Source organism: Syngnathus acus, chromosome 4 (genome assembly GCF_901709675.1).
Source record: "Syngnathus acus chromosome 4, fSynAcu1.2, whole genome shotgun sequence".
Classification (NCBI taxonomy): domain Eukaryota; kingdom Metazoa; phylum Chordata; class Actinopteri; order Syngnathiformes; family Syngnathidae; genus Syngnathus; species Syngnathus acus.
The window spans coordinates 3964833-3980260 of NC_051090.1; the positions used below are offsets into that span (position 1 = coordinate 3964833).

General features: G+C 43.0%; 3 protein-coding genes across 14 annotated transcripts; 1 reads left to right on the top strand and 2 right to left on the bottom strand.

The window, feature by feature from the left end:
* Positions 1 to 97: 97 nt before the first annotated feature.
* Positions 98 to 4548, top strand: LOC119121940 (trichohyalin). Of its 12 annotated transcripts, none has more exons than XM_037250040.1 (13): positions 98 to 373; positions 594 to 671; positions 745 to 787; positions 864 to 1021; positions 1118 to 1199; positions 1273 to 1384; positions 1442 to 1515; positions 1629 to 1705; positions 1784 to 1881; positions 1955 to 2022; positions 2095 to 2259; positions 2364 to 2519; positions 3899 to 4548. In XM_037250040.1, the coding sequence occupies exons 2-12, from the start codon at positions 606 to 608 to the stop codon at positions 2501 to 2503; spliced, it is 1083 nt and encodes a 360-aa protein (XP_037105935.1). In that variant the 5' UTR covers positions 98 to 373; positions 594 to 605; the 3' UTR covers positions 2504 to 2519; positions 3899 to 4548. The 12 variants fall into 12 exon arrangements, 11 of the variants coding, with proteins under 11 accessions (XP_037105935.1, XP_037105934.1, XP_037105936.1 ...); XM_037250039.1 differs by having other exon boundaries at positions 99 to 413; XM_037250041.1 differs by having other exon boundaries at positions 99 to 223.
* Positions 2638 to 10103, bottom strand: LOC119121943 (endochitinase A). The gene is made up of 5 exons (XM_037250051.1): positions 9920 to 10103; positions 6322 to 6492; positions 5002 to 5523; positions 3894 to 4051; positions 2638 to 3612 (listed from the first exon to the last, which is right to left on the bottom strand). The coding sequence occupies exons 1-5, from the start codon at positions 9990 to 9992 to the stop codon at positions 3568 to 3570; spliced, it is 969 nt and encodes a 322-aa protein (XP_037105946.1). The 5' UTR covers positions 9993 to 10103; the 3' UTR covers positions 2638 to 3567.
* Positions 10104 to 10777: 674 nt separating this feature from the next.
* On the bottom strand, positions 10778 to 15357 carry mknk1 (MAPK interacting serine/threonine kinase 1). Its single transcript, XM_037250031.1, has 14 exons — positions 15222 to 15357; positions 14469 to 14531; positions 14040 to 14154; positions 13857 to 13955; positions 13695 to 13792; positions 13156 to 13235; positions 13004 to 13077; positions 12821 to 12925; positions 12680 to 12735; positions 12475 to 12570; positions 12051 to 12245; positions 11689 to 11853; positions 11561 to 11604; positions 10778 to 11252 (listed from the first exon to the last, which is right to left on the bottom strand). Exons 2-14 carry the CDS (start codon positions 14529 to 14531, stop codon positions 11018 to 11020), a joined length of 1425 nt encoding a protein of 474 aa, XP_037105926.1. The 5' UTR covers positions 15222 to 15357; the 3' UTR covers positions 10778 to 11017.
* Positions 15358 to 15428: the final 71 nt, after the last annotated feature.

Here is a 15428-nt window from a genome sequence, read left to right on the forward strand (position 1 = left end):
TTCGAATAAATAAGACGCTACTAGAAAGATATCTAAACTAATACAAATGCAGTACACAAATATTTAATTCAAGGGGTAGTCATTTACTACGAATGTCTTGGTATTTAAAATAAAATAAATACCTGCTACAACTACAATTCCCAGACGTCCTCAAGGCTCGTGTGTGACGTCATCACGTAGTCTCAAGGCTCCTTTATTTAAAAGTGGCTCGCGATGTTTGGAAGTAATAGTTACCATTTTATTTTGTTTTGATTTACTTTGTTTTACTAGTATTCTGATCCATAAATAGATTCCATGTGACCGTCTTGTGCGTTAAAATTTGATACGGTTATGCCGACACAGTTATTACCGTACAATAGCATTGTCTGCTAATGTAAACAATCTTGGGACAAAACATCTTTTTTTTTGCTCAGGTTTGTGCTTATCAGTCCAAAAATCCTACTTCTGAGTAGAGCAGGAGTTCCGTTGTAACCGAATCTCCCCAGCAAGTGTCAAAGCTGTTACCTAGGTTGTTACCTCGGCACAGAAGTGTAAAGTTACATGTTGACAGTTTTGCTTGTTTAATGACTACAGAGATCTTCATGTCTTTGCAGATCGACTGCAAAATGAACTGGGACCGCCAGGTGAGCTCCATCCTCTCTGCAGCTGACGACAGCGTGGCTAACATGAGGGTGAGTACATTTTAATGTATCAATGTATTTATTTCTACAAATATAATCATTTTGTAGGATTCTATGTCCACAGGGGAGACTGTCCTCACTGGGAAACGCAAGCAAAAGAGAAGAAGGTGCATGAGTTAAGAAATCCATGTATAGCAGAGTACGGTCATTATTAACTGAGCTAATATATTCGCTTCTCTTCAGAGTCATTTCAATTCAAGGAGAAGTTTCATGATTCCGATTTTGACACCCTTGCCGTCAGCGCTCCATCATCTAGTGCACAGCAGGTTCGTCCTGTCAATCCTGGGGTGCAGTGGGCAGATATAGCCTCCATCCAGTCTCAGCTCCAGACACAGAACCAGGTGATTATATAAAACTTTAAAATCGTGGTCATTTCAAAGGTAAAAAAATTCCACATTGCCTTCCCACCGATGTCATTTTTTTTATTTTTCTTCAAGGCAATGGAGTCACTCACCAAGAAGCTCAGCGACATCGAACAGGAGAAACAGTCTCAGCAATTTCACATCCAGACGCTTCAAGGTAGCGCAAACTGACGATTGAAGCATCGTAAAGCGCACAAATAGTCGATGCGTAACACCGACGTGTCTTCCAGCCGAGGTGGACCGATTGCGTCAAGACTTGAGAGGAAGGAGACGTGAGAAGGACTTTGCAGGAGAGGAGCAAGTGATGAGTGATGTTGGAACGAGCGCCTTCCCCAAAGAGAGGTGCGTTACAAAATCTTGAGCTTGTAAGAAATCTTTCATTTTACCTTCTTATGGTAGCTGGAGCTCCAAGACGTGTCGAGCGGAACTGGAACATCTACGCAAAGAAGTAGAGCAGCTGAAAACACGACTGAGTGAGTCACACTAAATCTGCAAGACTGTGCAAGCCTCAATATTGGCCTTCAAAACATCGTCATCATCTTCTCGACATGTCCTTTTGTTTATTTAATTTGTGCCGCGGGACAAGGGAGGCAAGAGGAGGCCATGATGCTCCAGGAGAAAGAGGCCCGAGAGAACCGGCGACAGTGCCAGCGTAGCAGTGAGGTGAAAGAGCTTCCACTCTCTAACATATGAAATTTCTAATTTTGTATCTCAATAGCATGTTGTGTTTGCTCTTTCAAGCAGATGCTTCAGGAGCTGACAGACCGCTACAAATCTCACAGCACAGATCTGGCCAAACGTTCCTTTGAGTATGTGCAAAAGGAGGTCCACCATATCAGGTGTGTGTACTTCTGCACGCCCTGGATGTTTGCGCTCTGATTCACCACCGTGCAATTCTTGATCTCACTACAGCAACACCGTGTCAGAGCTAGAGGGCGAGGTCATACGTCTGCGTGAGCGCCAAGTCACGTTAACAGCAAGTAAGACTTTCCACTACAAGTCAATTTTTATTATTTTTTATTTACGCCGCTATGACTATTTTGCTACTTGAGAGCCAAAAAAAAATTTGTATTGGCCAGATGACTCGCCCAGGGTCAAAGTCGAAGAGGCCAAGCAGGACTCGGACTCAGATGACTTCAGCCCGACAGTGAGCCTGGCTGAGATCAGCTCGGATCTCTCACTGCTGGATGATCTTGGTGAGTCAAATATTTTTCTAGGTGGCGCAATAATCATTGAAGTAAGATGAGGGAAATGACTGTGTGTGTAATTCAGTGCAGCAAAGGATGACCTCACTAACGACCCCCATCTGCTCCCCCGCCAGCTCTCGAGCGTCAGAGTATTCCATCCGGAGTCAAGAACGACTTCCTAGACGAGGAGGAATATGACGACCGAGACATCCTGGATGACGATGACGACGTGAATCCAGAGTTTGGATCCGACCTGAGTCTGACGGATTTCTGATCTTCTTTTCTGTGAGGTCAGTTTTGGGATATCAATCAGGAGGAAATTCCGGTTTGTTTGCCTTGCTATTTTGCGGTTCATTATTCTAGTCAACACATTTTTTTTTTTGGACAATAAAGCAAAAAAACCAACACTCCATTTCAAATACCTTTTAATGATAATGGTCCATAATCCACATTGACCAGCAAAGCCACACAAAGCAACAGTGAATGCGTTTGACACCTCAACAGACAAACACAAGTGCGTCATTTTAAAACATGGCTTTCCATATTGAGAATTCCATCTCGAAGGGGAATGCGTCTTATATGTGTTTTTATCAATTAATCTACCAACGCGACAACAATAGTATTTACAATATGAACACTTCATCAAGGCCACTGCTCTGGTCGTATTTTCATGACATAAATAGAAATGTTTAAAAGGCACTCTCACCTGGACTACAATAGGGGGGGGGGGGTGCAAAAAAGCATCAGCAACAAGACTGGATTTGAACACACGTTGGACACTTCATTAGGTACACCCACTCAATCCAAATGCACCTAATGTGACCAACTCGCGTTAAATAACACACGCAAAATTTAAAGACACACACTTAAAAACGCACACACGCAGCTAAAACGCACTCGCACAAACAATAACTTTTCTCAGAAACAAACAGAGAAAATGAAAATAAAGTGCAACCTCATTGAAAGTAAAAGTAGGCCGTTTGTTTTGTTCTCCTCTTGGGCCTTTTGAGTCATCCAAAGAGTTTTTTGTATTTCCTCCAAATAGTGAATTAGGATGTTTCATTTTTTTCTCCTGCAGTTGGGCAGATGCTTTTATTTGTGAAGTTACTCTACGACGTTTGTTTTTTTTGTTTTAACTCGGCCTCTATTGGAGGAAATACGGTAAATGTAGAATTGGCGGCTTTTTCTACCCGGTACCGTTTGTGGTCACACAAAACCTGGATTCTTCAGGATCAGGAGTCACAACTTAGAAGACAGACCGGGTAGTTGAGTCATGGCAACTATTACCCATGAAGAAAGGATTTTTTTTTTTCTTCATTGTTTGGCTGTGCATACATATCAGTAGCTGTACATAGACAAGGGTGTCTCCTCCATCATGTCGTCCTAGAAAAAACAAGAGAAACACACCAAAGCCAGTTAATTCAAAAGGAGACTTAATAAGAAATCGACTTTTTATTGCCCTGGTATAAATAGTTGGGTCTCTGAATCTGTTCAAGTCCGACGCTCCAGCAAGACTTTGTTGTCATGGTAACAAAGAGCTTGCTGTTAATGTGCCCCTTTTAGTTTAGAGACTGAGACCTGTTTTTTTTTTTTTTTTTTTACTATTCATGTTCTCAGCTTTCAAAATAAAAAGATGGACATTTTTGAAAATCATTCTCCCTCACCATAGGCAAGTCCTGTAGCCTGCGGAACTCCGGCCTGTTGTCTCGTCGTCGGAGTTTGAGGAAGAGGAGCAGGGTGATGACGGCGGCGCTGATGATGAAGGCAGACACCAGGCCAGCCAGCAGGGGATCCAGCTTCGGGGAGTCGTGGACTATGACGGCTGGAGTGGGACCACAAAGCACAAGAGATGCATTGGAGCTTTTCCAAAAGTGCCCACCGGACATAATTACAGTTACATTTGTTAACATTTTAATATCATTTAAATGTACTCATTTGTATTCGCCATATGATGATTTTTAATTAAATTGTTATCATTTGAATTTTATTTCAAATGCAACCACTTTCACTTAAATGTACATTATTTTCCATGTACTTTCTCTTATTGATTATATTGACTGCTTCAGATGATGTAAGTGGCCCAACCATGTGCTATTAAATTTGAATTACTTTATATTATGTAATTGCAACCTGGTTGTTAGGTCGGGAAAGTGGCCGCTATCTTTACGCGTTGCTATGGAGCACTGTTTTGCCAACTCGACAGTTTTCACATCATCAAGTAAAAACAACCACAGAGGAGCGAGCCATCCCTTTTTCTCTGGCTCATGGAAAAAAGGCAACGTGCCAAGTGTGGACTAATAAAACCACATCACCAGGAAAGCAGGAATCATGGGAGGTTTTTTTTTTTTGCCAATGTCCTAGAAAATGTCTGCCAGACAGATGGAAAGATAAAATGAATAAGACGGCACGCTCCCACAGTGGATCAAGAAGGCCTCCATGGGTGTTTAAATAATTGAGCGGGCAGATAAAGTGCTACGCAACACGAGTCCCATGACTGTCTCCAAACAGAGGGACCAGTGTGGACGGCCTGGTAGCGACAGTACTTGTGTGTAGAAGAAGGAGAAAAGAGCTGGCTCGTGTCTAAACAAACAAAAGAACACTGTTGCTTTTGTTCTCGGGCCAGTTTAGCCTCTGTCATCATCCAAACAGTGAAAAGCCCAGGACATATTTAGAAAGCGCTCGGTGACTATTTTGCATTTAGGGCGAGTGAGGGTAAGCTGAAAAGTAGAACGTAACACAAGTTAATATGTAATAAAGTAGTGGTGTACTTACTTTCGCCCTTTACGTTGAGCTGCGACGGGGTGTCTGGATGCGGTTTGGTCTGCGTGGTGGTGAGGCCGAGTGGGGCGATGCTGGTCTGCAAGGGGGCTTCGCTGGAGGTCATCTGCAGTGACGTGAGAGTCGTCGTCCGAGAGGTGGAGGTCTCTTTGGAGGAGCTGGTTGTTAAGATCTTCGTGGTGGTGGTGGTGTGCGTGGTAGTGGGTGTGGTCGATTGCTGAGTCGTCAAGGGTGTGTTATTCGACGTGGTGCGAGGCAAGGGGGGTGATGTGGGGGGATGCGTTTCCACGGGAGCTGTCCGGCTCAATGGCGTAGTGGAGACAGGAAGTGAACCTGGCGAGTGCTGTGAAGTAGTGTTGATGTCGGTTTTGTTTGAAGGGCTCTGAGGAGATGTTGTGTCCGCCGCAGCTTGAGTGGTGAGTGTGGGGGAAGCAGAAGGCTTTGGTGTCACGTCGCTGGTCAGGTTGGTGGAGCTTTCTGGGATGGACGTCGTTGAGATTACCTCTATGTCGGTGGCTACAAAAGAGAATCATGTTAGCTCTGTTTGGAAGTTAATTTTTATTGTTACTAATTCCTGTGTATTTCGTTCCATATTCCATTTCTTAAAATGTTTTGTGGAATAATATTTTGTAGCATTTTTCATCACTTTTTTAAAACTTTTTCATGTTTCGTTCAAATAAATACAGTGATCCCTCGCTACTTCGCGTTTCGTTTATCGCTGCTTCACTACATCGCGGATTTTTTTTCCAAATTAAAAAAAAACATTTAAAAGTCAAAATAAAACTTCTAACCTTTAGGACAATGTAGTATTGCTCCAAATGTTCATTTACATTAATTTAGAAGTCTTTTCGAAGTTTTCGAGTGTTAGCACGATCGCGAATTAGCATCTTTCCGCTAACTCGTTAGCCTGCCCAGTACTCAGATTTCACTTATCGCGGGTGGGTTTTGGAACCAATTATCAGACCAGAAGCAGAGTAACAAAGTCGCTAAAAAAAGGCGGCCACTATCTGCAGAGCTTCTGGCGACCAGTCGTGAAAGCAAACTGATGTAACCTTCAAGTGCCTGTGTATGTGTCTGAATATTTCTATCATTGCTTCGTTTCTCACGACAAGGTGAGAAGTCTCACACGGCAAATTATTATTTCATATCTTGCTCTATAGCTGTCCAAATACTTTCCCTCGTTGCCCCTGCATGCCCCACATGGGTGGCACTTTGTCATCTTATCGACCTCCTCGACAGCTCACGATAATGAGCAAATATAGCTCAGCTAATGACTTCCCGTAGTGCATGGCATCCATAAATCTCCACACTTACTGTTCCCTCTAGTCGGTTGTGGCGTCGCAATGGCGACTTCCCAATGCGGCGTCGTCGTACCGTTGCCAGAAGAGGAAGTGGAGTTGGAGTTCTTTGGAACAATTATGGGCGGAAGATTGCTGGTGAGATTCAGGTCACGTTCTGGTGCTGGTTGTGTCGTGTGCTCGTTACCTGATGGGAAGGCAAACAGAGCCAAGCTTGATTAATGGTTATTCGGTGTCGTGGGCAATCGGTTTGCTAAAATGTAGACCGAGTGCGGTCCAAAAACATCTGAATTATAAGTTTGGGTTATATGTGGACCCAAAAGTTGCATCGTCAGTAAAAGCGGTGTGAGTGAGCAAAGGAAGGAAGCAAGAAACGATGCCAGGGGGATATTTGTAGCGACAACATTGCCGATTATTTTTCCCTATCATTCATTATCAATATATGTAGATATATTTTTAAGCTAGTTACTCAGTCATTATTAACGTGACACGAAGCTATCATAAGTCTACACACCCCTGTTCAAATGCAATGTGTTTTAGATCAATCATTTGAGTGTGGCCTATAACCTGTACAACACAACTGAGTGTTTTTTTGTCGTTATTTTTCGAGGGGGAGTAAAATTAAAACTGTGCGCACATCCTGTTCAAGAAAAGGATGTGGTTGTGGTCAAAAATACCCCATCACGTACAAACAGTTAGCTAACACACACGTGCTGTCATTTCAAGTAGCTCCAATTAAATATTGAATGCTAGCAATATGACATTCGAGGCCGCGACATGAACGAATCATTTCTTTCTCGGATTTAATTTGTGAACACGGTTTCCCTTTTCCATAGCTCTTGATCACTTTAACAAGTTTTGTTCTCATTCTCTTCCCCGCTCCCTTCTCAACATCTCTTTGAGGCAATCCAGAACGCACATGTAACATAATGTCATTAGCGCTGGCTAGCTCATTAGCACAGAGCCTTTCATTAGTTCAACTATCACTCACACACGTACAGTTCACATGTATAACGTATTTTCAGCAATGTTTACTAGCGGATGGAATTTTCCATATGTTAACCAGTCAGTCACAACGGAAAAAAAAAATATTTAAAAAAAAGAAACTCAAAAATACATTTGGGGACGCATAAAGCCATCTCAAAATTTCTAACGCAGTAAATGTTCGGACCTAAACGTGCTTATAAATAGACAGAGATGCCGATCTGTATAATACCGGCCTTGTGCAACAACCTGACTGATACTTTTGAGTTTTTTTGTATATCTTATGCTCTGCGCATGTGTGCCGAGTGGGATCATACGGTACAGAGAACCACTGTTACACACGTGCTGCAAGTTCGAGTTGGTCTACATGAAACTCGACATGTAGTAACCTGCTTCTGCAATCCTCAAAGCAGGAAGTTGGTCCTACTTAGTACCTTAGCTTACTTTCAGTGAATGTGCAGGTGATTTTTCTTTTCTTTTAAAATAACTGTCTTAACCTAGGCACGAGTTTCATCCATTTTTGATACGGGTTATTAAGGTCACATTGGAACTGGAGAATATCCCAGCTGACTTTGGGGCAGGAGGCCATTTAGCTAGCATAAGATAACGTAGCATCACTCTGTGCTTTTGCTTGTCAAACATCACATGCATTGTGTAAGCCACGATGTCCCCTAAAGAATGTGTCAAACTCCAAAGGTTTAAAGCTTTAATCAACCATGACAATATATTTTTCTGATATGACTAACGGGCTTTTTCCTGTTGTGCATTTTGCAGGTGCTCACCGCCTACTTACTGACCTCAGACTGCCGACAGTCTGTCATTTTCCTATCCGCTCCAATATGTCACCCTGTAATGAACGTTACGATCGTCGCTGGGTCGTTCTGCTCTAACAAAAAAAAATAAAAAGAATACGCGGGATCGTGGTCAAATAGGCTTTCCCTCAATATGTGCCCAATGGCAAGGAAATGACTTTTATTTCTAATCTGGATTTATAGTAGATATAAAAAGTCTACACACCTCTATTTAAATGCCAGTTTGTGTGACGAGGCAGCCAAGAGCAACTTTAAAGGATCTGCAGGAATTTCTAGCAAGTACTGGCTGTTCAGTACATAATACAACAATTATCTTCGTCATAGAGCGGCGCTATGTGGAGTGGCAAGACAGAGAAAGAAAAACATCCCAAGTTTATCTACGGTTCGCCAAAACAAACATGAAATCCCCCAAATTTATGTGGGAAAATGTGTCGCTCCAGTGAAACCAAGGTGACAAAGACACAATAATAACAGGAACATTTTCTTCTTCAGTCTGGAAAAAAACCGTGACCTTTTCTTCTTTCATCGGGACTAAAATAGTAGAATGTGTGAGATGTGAAGAGCGTTAATTAACTGCCACCTCTGCATGTGTCGGAGCCTTGTAATTACTTAATGAAGAGCTGAAGATTTTTGTACTTAGTATAGTTCCTTATCATCTGATAATACCCAGCGTGACAATGTCAAGAGGTCACTTTAATAATACCGCAAACGGAAAAGTCCAAACCTGGTTTATAGTAGCCCGCGACTGGCCCCATTGAGTGTGAAGACATTTGTTAGAGGTGTCAGCATAATCATCCATTGACAGTCAATAAATGGGAATTTTAATCCCAAATGTGAAAAACGGACATGGGGGAAATGAGAACATACTCGTGTGTAATAGATGTGCTGAAAGAGGAAAAGGAAGGGGAAATGTGTGAAAGACAAAAGTGTGAAATTAATGACATAGAGAGATGACTCCTCTTTGCCCTTCAGGAGGCAAAGAACTATATTTAGGAAATGTCACACCAACATCTTCAGTTAACCAGAGATGAAGCTTTCAACAGTGAGGCATGTTTTTTCCTCGATAAGATGCTAATGCTAAAAGTATGGACACCCGAGCATGACCCCAACTTACAATTGTTTTCCATTTATGGGCCGTGGTTTGTTTGATTTTTTTTTTTTGCTTCATGTTATGACTCAAAATTCAAGTCACAAGCAAGCTTAAGTTGCGCTGCCACATGATTGAAGTAGGGAAAAAAATGGAGGTACTGTAATGCCCTCGCATGTAGGCAAGGAGAGCCACAGTTAGTGATTTGTTTACTGAATAGGACAAAATGTCAAATACAAACTGAGGACATCAGAAATGACTTCAGCCAGCACCAGGCCTGATGTCACCTGAAAGGCCACGCCCCCTAAAGGCACACCAACACATCATATTTGATAAAACCAAGAGCTGAAACCGATTAATGTCATTGCAATTCATTTCTATGGGAAACATTTATTTGAACAAGAACAAGAACAGGCACCACACCACCATGGCAACTAAGTATAACTGAAGGCAGCATTGGAAAGAAAAATATATATTTATAAAATCCCCATATTCTTGAGTTTAAAAAAAACAACACTATTCTATTTTAGTTGTTGAGCATGACATAGATTACTTTCCTTTACCTTTGAGTGACAATTCTGGAAAGTTGTTTGAGGTCAAACACAAACTACATACTGTAACAGCAATGTGACGGGTGTAGCAAAAGTACTCACACCCATTTGCACTCACTGCAATAATTGCGGCGCAATTAGACCAAGTTCACAGAAAACAATAGAACAAAAAGTGCCTACCATGATCAGCAGATCCGACATGAAGCAGAAACAAGGCACCAAGGTAAATACACGTTCTAACTTCCATCGTCATCTCTTCTTCTTCCTTAAAGTTTCTGTATTCCACGGTCGCTCAGTCACTTGTGTACAGTGGCGCACTGCAGCTTCAGCTACAGTGTTGTGTTCGTGGCTGAAACAGGAGTCTCTCTCTCTCTCTCGCTCTCTCTCTCTTCCACTCCCTCTAGCTCTCGTTTACCAGAAACTGTGCCACGTGTTCCCGGTTCAAAAATAGCCCGCTGAGCTCACACTTTGACTGCCCTAAAGGTCAGATTCGTCTCAACAGAGCCGAGTTATTTCATTCAAAATGAATTTTTTTTTTTTTTATAACAGTGTGCTTTTGTAAAGACGTCTCATTTCTACGGAAGAGGATTAGGGCCAGTGAAGAAGAAAAAAACGAGGGGTGACCGGATTCTGACTTTTTTCTCAGAATTCTGACTTTAAAGTCAGAATTCCCCATTTCTGACTTTACGGGAAATACAATTCACGCCTCGCTCGTGAACGGGAAGTTACGTCATTTTCTTCTTCGTTTTGTTTTACGGCGAGGTGGCACCAGCTTCAATGCGCATTAACGACACCTACTGGTTGAAGTCATATAAACTGAAAAAAGAATGAATCACTTCAGCAACTCTCGTTCACTGAATAGATTCGGTCTTTTGAACGAATCGTTCACTCACGAGCCAACTCTACTAAATGCATGTAGGCTGGGTTTTTTTTTTTTTTTTTAAATCTTCAAACTGTGAAGAAAAAAGTTGTGACGATTTGTTGAACGATTCTTTTGAGTGAACTGATTCTAAAGATACAGTTCACTTAAAAGAACTGGAATGCACATCACTAGCATTTAGTCCACATCCAGACATTCTTGTTCACAAACACTGACAGGTTTCATTAAAGCAAAAAGATACCATATAAAAATATATGTTTGACTTTTTTTACTGCAATAAATACAAAAATAATGACCTACTGAAATCTTGTTTAAAAAAAAATAAAAAAAAGTTTAGAATATATGATAGGTTGACCCATTGCGCACACACATATACACATAAAAGTAAGAGGGCAGATTCAGGCGGTGAGCTCAGCCGTGCCGTCTTGGCCGCGCATGGCGTTGGACTGCGCCCTCCTGCGAGCCAGTCTGGAGTTGGATGGCGGAGAGAGCCTCATGGAGCAAAACACGGGGCACACCTCTTCCTCTTCGCCCTCCTCCTGCTGCTGTTGCCGCTCGTCGTGCTGCGACAGTTGCCGGTTGAAGGCGATGGCTTCGGCCGCAAACTGGCTCAGGTCTTTGGTGCTGCTGTTCCTACAAGGTCGACATAAAAGGCTCAAGATAAATGAGCCCAGATTTTTGGAGTGTGTAGTTTTGTACACGCACTGGGTTTTCAAATTTGTTGTTTAGTGTGCTGAAGCCAAAGGTGTATTGCTTTGGCGCTATCTTAGTGCCAGTGTTAAAGTGACGGGAGTGGCTGCCATCTTGTAGAATCTGTAGGCAAGTACAATCTTTTTATGGGGTGGTGAGAAATTGTGGCTTTTTGTTCTTCTGCTATTATCTTAAAAGATTCTCACCACTCTCGCGCATCTATTTGACTGTTTGCCGATTTTTCGTCTTACCTCTGTAGGGCGTGAGGGGTTGGAAGACCTCTCTCTGGTGCATTCTGTGCAATGAAAGGTGAAGAGATGCATATGAAATGTAGGCCTCCCAAAAAAAAATAAAAAAATCTTAAAAAAGAAATACCTACCCCCTGCACCCACGGATGTTTGAGGACCTGCGCAGCGCTGAGGCGCAGCGTGGCGTCTCGTACCAGCAGCTTGCTGATAAGATCCTTGGCGGAGTCGGTGATGTGAGCCCAGTCCTTATCGGGAAACTCGTATTTGCCCTGCTGGATGCTTTCAAACAGGTGACTCTGGGGGTGGAACGTGACATGGGGTCATAATTAGACATGCTTCATGAATTTTAGAACAGTGGTGACATTCTCCGCAAGCAATCTCCATGTTCCTGCTGCAATAGCGATCTAATTTTTAGACGTGACCTCCTTGTGACAACATGCGGGCAACACAGGCAACTTTGCTTTGAGGCAAACAACATGTTGAGTAAGTGTACCTGGCACGTGCGGCACGTTTCCCCACGGTCCCACCCACAGTCGCTGCCACAGTGGCCCGTGAAGGGGGGGCTGCCACTTAACAGGATGTAGAGAATGACCCCTAGGCTCCACAGGTCGCAGCGTTTGTCGTAGAAGGACGCCTCGTCGGTGAACACCTCCACCACTTCTGGAGCCATGTATTCTGCCGAGCCACACTAAAAAGCCCAAAAAAACAAAACAAAACACCAGACGTGATTGCAAGCAGTATTTCTCAACCTACATTGAACATAAATGAACACAAACTGTTCTATGAATGTCAACAGGTTAACTATATCTGCTGCTACCTAGTGGAGGAACATTTAATTGCCCTGCCTGTCACGATAAATCTAATGTTTTTTTGTTTTTTTTATACTTTATCAGCTCTCATCAGGAGCTACAACTTACGGGCGTGGTGAGTTCTGGAGTGGTAATGGGTGTGCAGGCGCTGCTGAGCTGCACGCCGCTTCCCAGGTCAAAGTCACAGATCTTAACCGGTGACACCTGAAGAGAGACACATGGAGGGTTCCTGAAGGTTAGAAGGTTTCTTATTTGGGGTAAGGCATGGCTCAAAACATTAAGACCCTTTTTGATATTTGAAAGCAGGCCGTACTTGATCGATGCATTCACAAAGGACGTTTTCCAGTTTGAGGTCTCTGTGAGCGATACCTGCAAGGACAACACACGGTTACCACGACAACTCGGACAGGTCAGGATGTGAATGCAGTTAGATTGGACAAGAAGGTGACTTTACCCTTGATGTGAAGGAAGTCAAGTGCATGAGCGATGTCGCGGACCACCTTGCTGGCCTCCAGCTCATCAAAGTGCTTCCGATTCTGGATGTGCGTAAGAATGGAGCCTGGGAAAAGCAAATAATCACTTCGTGAGGGTGTGCGTCGCAGAGCGTGCCAACAAAATGGCCACCATTTCAGCTCACCTCCTCGCAACTTTTCAAACACCAAATAAAAGCAGGCGTTGTCTTCAAAGAACTCGATCAGTTCCAAAATGTTCCTGAGACAATATAGGATTTAGTCTTAATTGCGGTCATTTTGTGGAATGTTTTTCCAAACACGACGTAAATTTCCTCACTTGTTTCCTTGACACTGGTAAAGCGTCTCCACTTCCCGGAAGACTCGGCTGCGGCTGTGACCCGCGCTCTTTTCGATGATCTGTGTGACGGACCAAAACAGTTATGTGAATATCTGCCCGGTTCACTTCGAGACACAATCAGCCTTGAAAGATTTCAACACCGATCTCAAAATGACACAAACAACTTTTTGTGTCTTTCCCACAAGAAGTGTTAAAGAGGTAAAAAGAGGTAAAGACCCAACGATTGTCACACACACATCTGGGTGTGGCGAAATTTGTCTCTGCATTTAACCCATCCCCAAAGGGAGCAGTGAGCAGCAGCGGTGCCGCGCCCGGGAATCATTTGGTGATCTAACCCCCCAATCCCAACCCTTAATGCTGAGTGCCAAGTGGGTCCCATTTTTATAGTCTTTGGTATGACCCGGCCGGGGTTTGAACCCACAACCTTCCAGTCTCAGGGCGGACACTCTACCACTAGGCCACTGAGCTGGCGATTCGTTTGAAGTGTATGAAGGACTAGTTACTAGTAAATTTGTCACCTTTACTGCATACTCCTGCCCATTCTGCAGACTGATGCATCCTTGGACTTTGGCAAAGGCCCCTTGGCCAAGCACCTCATCTGTAAGCTTGTAGAGGTCTAAAATAAATAAAGACAGTACATATCACATTTGAGTCCGACTCAAATTCTGCTCAATTATTACCATCAAAGGTTCCAGTGGAGCTGTTAGTCGCGCTTGACCTTTTCTTCTTCTTTCGTTTGACTGCGTCTGGGATGTTCAAAGGCTGGCTTTTCTCAGCTTTTGATGCAGCACATGAGGACAAGAACAAATGAAGACATTTGAAACCATGTCCGCTGCACTGCACAAACGATAGCGCTGCAGTACCTGCAGGGACTTGAGCCGTGTGCTGCCTGTCATCTGAAACGATCCCATTCGCCTGCTTCTGCTGATGATGTTCCCCATAATACTGCCCTACTTGGCCCAGGGCCAGGGAGTTACCCTGGAACAGACAGGAACCGAGAGGAGGAAACATGTAAGAGTGGTGTAAAATCAAATTCTGATTCTACTAAGTAAAAGAGGAAATGCATGGTTTTCTCCATCAATATTTCATTTTTAATTTCTAATTGCTTTTAATCCACTCCTCCTCTATGGCAACCAGCCAGAACAGTAGCTCAACAACATGCCAACGTTATCGGCTATCACCGGAAAATGTATCTACACATCCAGTCATAGTAGTAAATGACGTCTGTGTGTAAACGTAGATAAGGCGGATAAGTCAGACTGATGTTTTACATCCACAGTGACAGATCATACCTGGAGCGAGTGTTGAAAGACTTGAAACTCCGTCATTGTGTTGTGCCTCACCATAGCTGCCATCTGAGGGAACATTACAAATATTTAGTTACGCAGATGTAAAAACAAGATAAGCAAGCTCATGTCAGTCAAAGAACATCATTTCACGTGTCAACTCTTATGTCTTTGGTTACACATATACAATCGTTCAATAGTAACTAATTGTATTAATTATAAGTCAGAAGTGTAGTCTCACTTGAAAACTATATGGTTAAATGCCAAAGGTGGCGTTCTGCTGGAAAAGAAACAAACATTTAATGCGTTAACTTTTTGTTGTGTCTATTTTAATTTGCATTTTAATCAAGCCTATCACTTTGGCAGTCCTTTGAGAGAAGCGCTATATAAATAAATGAGCTTACGAAGATACATCAGTACGCAGTATCAGTTTACGTTAGCAAATCCGAATCAGGTCGTGACGTCATTGACAGCCAAGCCATTGTCAACAACGTTAGTACCTACGTTTTTACTTTTATTTGACAGTCAAATATAAGCACAGCAGTTAACTAATATCTTCCCAAAACTAGCTTGGTAAAAGTACCGAAAAGTGGTTATGTATTAAAAGGGACACACGAACGACATGTTGTCTGCGCTAGTCACGGCTAGCTGGCTAGCCTAGCATAAACCTGTAGAAACCGAGTGATATACATGCAGCCCCTATCGACTCAAAATATAAAATTGGTAGCGTTCAAGCAAACATTGGACATAAATGGTAACCTGAACGTTCTCCGAACTGTCCGACTCCCCGTTGGTGAGAGCCTTCGAGAGCTGATGTAAGGTCTCATCGCGAGCTGAAAGCCACCAGTCAAGTCGACCACTGACGCGTCAAGCGGGAAAACCCGTATGAAACAATGGCCACGCCCACCTCCGTGTTTTCTCTTCTCCCATTCGTTGGATAGAAAACGCCAGTGACGTAATTTGGCA